Consider the following 3,247-nt stretch of genomic DNA (forward strand, 5'->3'; position numbering starts at 1 on the left):
TCACTCAAGATTGACTTGTTTCATTACTGGATGAATCAGTATTTTTGAACGAATCTCTTGAATGAATGAATCAAAGACAAAAACATTTTAACAGCCCCTTTTCGCCAGCTAAAAAAAGATGGATGCACACAGGAATTTAAATTTTAATTTGACAACAAGTATCCGATTCTGGAATTGGAATTGATTTTCGATTCCCAACCCTACTTATGCAGAAGTTCGATCGGTCTGTTAAAAACGTACAACTGGAAGGATTCGCCGAACTTGGCCGACCAACTGTTGTTTTTGGATTTGGTGGCAAACTTCCTCTTCTTGTCACTGAGGTGCGGGCCGATGATGTAAACCTCCACGAAGGGCCGGAATATTCCCTGCGTCTGCCAGCGAAGGTCATTGGCTGCCACCACTGTCAATCACAGCACAACAACAGCATTAATTAAATACTAAACATGTTAATAAACAGAGCAAGTCTGAAAGACAGAAGCACCTTTAGCTGTGATTTTGTGTCCTCCTGTGTTTGGGTCGCTGAAGATCTCCACAGTCATACAAACCTCACCCACCGCGTCATCCACGCCTGAGGCTGAGCAATTCAGAAGGTCAGAGGTCAGAAGAGCATCAAATGTTAGGCTTTTGATGTCTAACACATGCATTTGGAAACAGTGTGCGCTAGGGTTACTGTATTTACACATTTGCATAATTTCCAACCTTTTACCCAGCATTTCACCAGTATTACGGCTAAATAAAAGCTTTAATTTTAAATGGTAAAAGATTGAGGGTTTGTACATTTGAAAAAATTTAAGACATAAATAGTTAGTGTAATTATAACTTAAGAATTCTTATAATTTTAATAACATTTAATCAAATTTTTTAGTGTCATTTACAATTGTAATAGGAATATATTTCAGTCATTTTCAATATTTATTATACAATAAAAATAATACACAAATGAAAAAAAAAATGCAAATACAAATAATATAAAAAAATAATAATAATAAAAATGACAAAATAATCACTATTAAATTTTTGGCGGTCATGCAGTCCTAAATATAATTAATTTAAAAAAGAATCAAATATATGACAAAATAATATATACATGACAAAATAATCAACTAAATTATTTGGTGGTCATGCAGTCCTATATATAAATAATTTAAAAATAAAAACATTTAGAGAATATATAAAGAAAATAATATACAAATGACACACACAAAAAAAAAAAGAATAATAACAATTAAAAAAATAAAAATGACAAAATAAATCACAATTAACAATCATGCAGTCCTACGTATAATTATTTAAAAATAAAAAACATCCAAATATATAAACAAAATAATACATGCATGACAAAATAAAAATAACAAAATAATTACAATTACACATTTTGGCAGTCATACCGTCGTATGTATATATAAATAATTAAAAAATAAAAACAATTAAAATATATGACAAAATAATATATACATGACAAAATAATCACAATAACAATTTTTGGCAGTCGTGCAGTCCTATATATAAATAATTTTAAAATAAAAACATTCAGAGAATATATAAACTAAATAATATTCAAATGATACAAAAAAAAAAAAAGACAAAATAATCACAATTAAATTTTTTGGCGGTCATGCAGTCCTGTATATAATTAATTTTAAAACAAAAACAATTCAAATATATAAACAAAATAATATATGCATGACAAAATAAAAATAAATACAATTACACTTTTTGGCAGTCATACAGTCCTATATATGTATATATTCATAATAAAAAAATAAAAACAATTCAAATATATGACAAAATAATATATACATGACAAAACAATCACAATAAAAACTTTTGTCAGTCGTGCATTCCTATATATAATTATAAAAATAAAAAAAAAAATCTAATTTAAAATCAAAATACAACACTTACTAAAAAAAGATTAAATATTTAATCTGTTTACTTGCATGTCATCTGACCTTTAACCAACACAAGAGAACCATGAACATGCAAATGTGTTGTTAATTTATTGAAATATCGGCTTAAAATCTCAGGGGGACTTCAAGTAAATATTTTACGTCAAAGGGGTTTGGCTGGCAAAAAAAAAAAAAAGGACTTACTGTCCATAAAAACAAATATAGCCATCCATAACATTGACTCTCATTAACCGGAGGAGATCAATGCTAACAGCAAATTCAGTCATCAAGATGCCATCAAATCAAATTCAAATTCCATCAAATTGTGGATCTCTATTGTCTCTCCTTACAAAAATGCATCACAGTAATTATAGTTTCTGCCAAAATACCATAGTGACTATTAGTTACTGCTGTAAAATCGTAATAAATGAGTATACAGCCCCTTCAAACTGTTTAAGATGCTTCCAGAATCTCTCTGTTGCGGTCAATTTCAAGCTACCGCAGTAAGAATAATAATTTTAGTTTACTGTAGCAATAATAACAAACATATCTGCTGTTTTCCCCAGACATTATTATTACCACAGTACATTTTATTAGGTAAACCATGAAAAAACCTTTTAGTTTGTGTAAATCTCGAGAACTATAGCAGCTGGTGATATTCACATGAATATAAATGAGGCGCATGAGTGGATCTGCAGATACGCACCTTTCTCTGGATAAACGTCTTCACTGTGAGTGTATCGCACGCCTTTACCACCGTGAACTAAACACAAGAGAAGAGGAAGATGAAGTTTTGTTCATATAAACACATAAACATCCCTAACATAGTTATGGAAAAACACAAACAGACCCCAGTGAGCCACTAATCATCATCCAATTAGAGCATAGAGCTATAAAATGAATGTGGAGCAGATCATTAGATTAGAAATGTTCATATTGAGCTCAACAGGAGACACATGTGAGTCTTTTCTGCAAAAATCTCCATCTAATCTCATTGCTGTGGTTCGCAGCCAGAGGACCGGGAGCCACTAGGGGGCGCCAGCGCTCTTCCAAAAGGGCCACAAGATTACTTTAAAAGGGTCATATGATGCTTTTTTAAAGATCATTATTTTGTGTATTTGGTGTAACAGAATATGTTGACATGCTTTAATGTTCAAAAAACACATTATTTTTCAAATACTGTACATTATTGTAGGCCTCCGCTCACGCTAGCCCGCCTCCCCTCACGCTAGCCTGCCTACGCTCACTCTAACCCGCCGGCCTCCGCTCCCTCTAGCCCGCCTCCGCTCACTCTAGCCGCAGGTCTCCGCTCACTCTAGCCCGCCTCAGTTCACTCTAGCCGCTGGCCTCCGATCACT

General features: G+C 32.5%; 1 protein-coding gene across 1 annotated transcript in view; it reads right to left on the reverse strand.

Moving 5' to 3' along the window:
• Positions 1-200: 200 nt before the first annotated feature.
• LOC107671790 (protein unc-13 homolog B) overlaps positions 201-3,247 on the reverse strand; it is an 86,335-nt gene continuing 83,288 nt past the window's right edge. The window contains exons 40-42 of the mRNA XM_016464762.1: positions 2,596-2,652; positions 482-574; positions 201-400 (exon numbers count right to left, since the gene is read on the reverse strand). Of these exons, the coding sequence (XP_016320248.1) occupies positions 201-400; positions 482-574; positions 2,596-2,652 (350 nt within the window). The remainder of the gene's footprint in view (positions 401-481; positions 575-2,595; positions 2,653-3,247) is intronic.

The sequence above is a fragment of the Sinocyclocheilus anshuiensis genome, unplaced genomic scaffold (genome assembly GCF_001515605.1).
Source record: "Sinocyclocheilus anshuiensis isolate Anshui unplaced genomic scaffold, SAMN03320099.WGS_v1.1 scaffold1491, whole genome shotgun sequence".
NCBI classification, from domain to species: Eukaryota; Metazoa; Chordata; class Actinopteri; order Cypriniformes; family Cyprinidae; genus Sinocyclocheilus; species Sinocyclocheilus anshuiensis.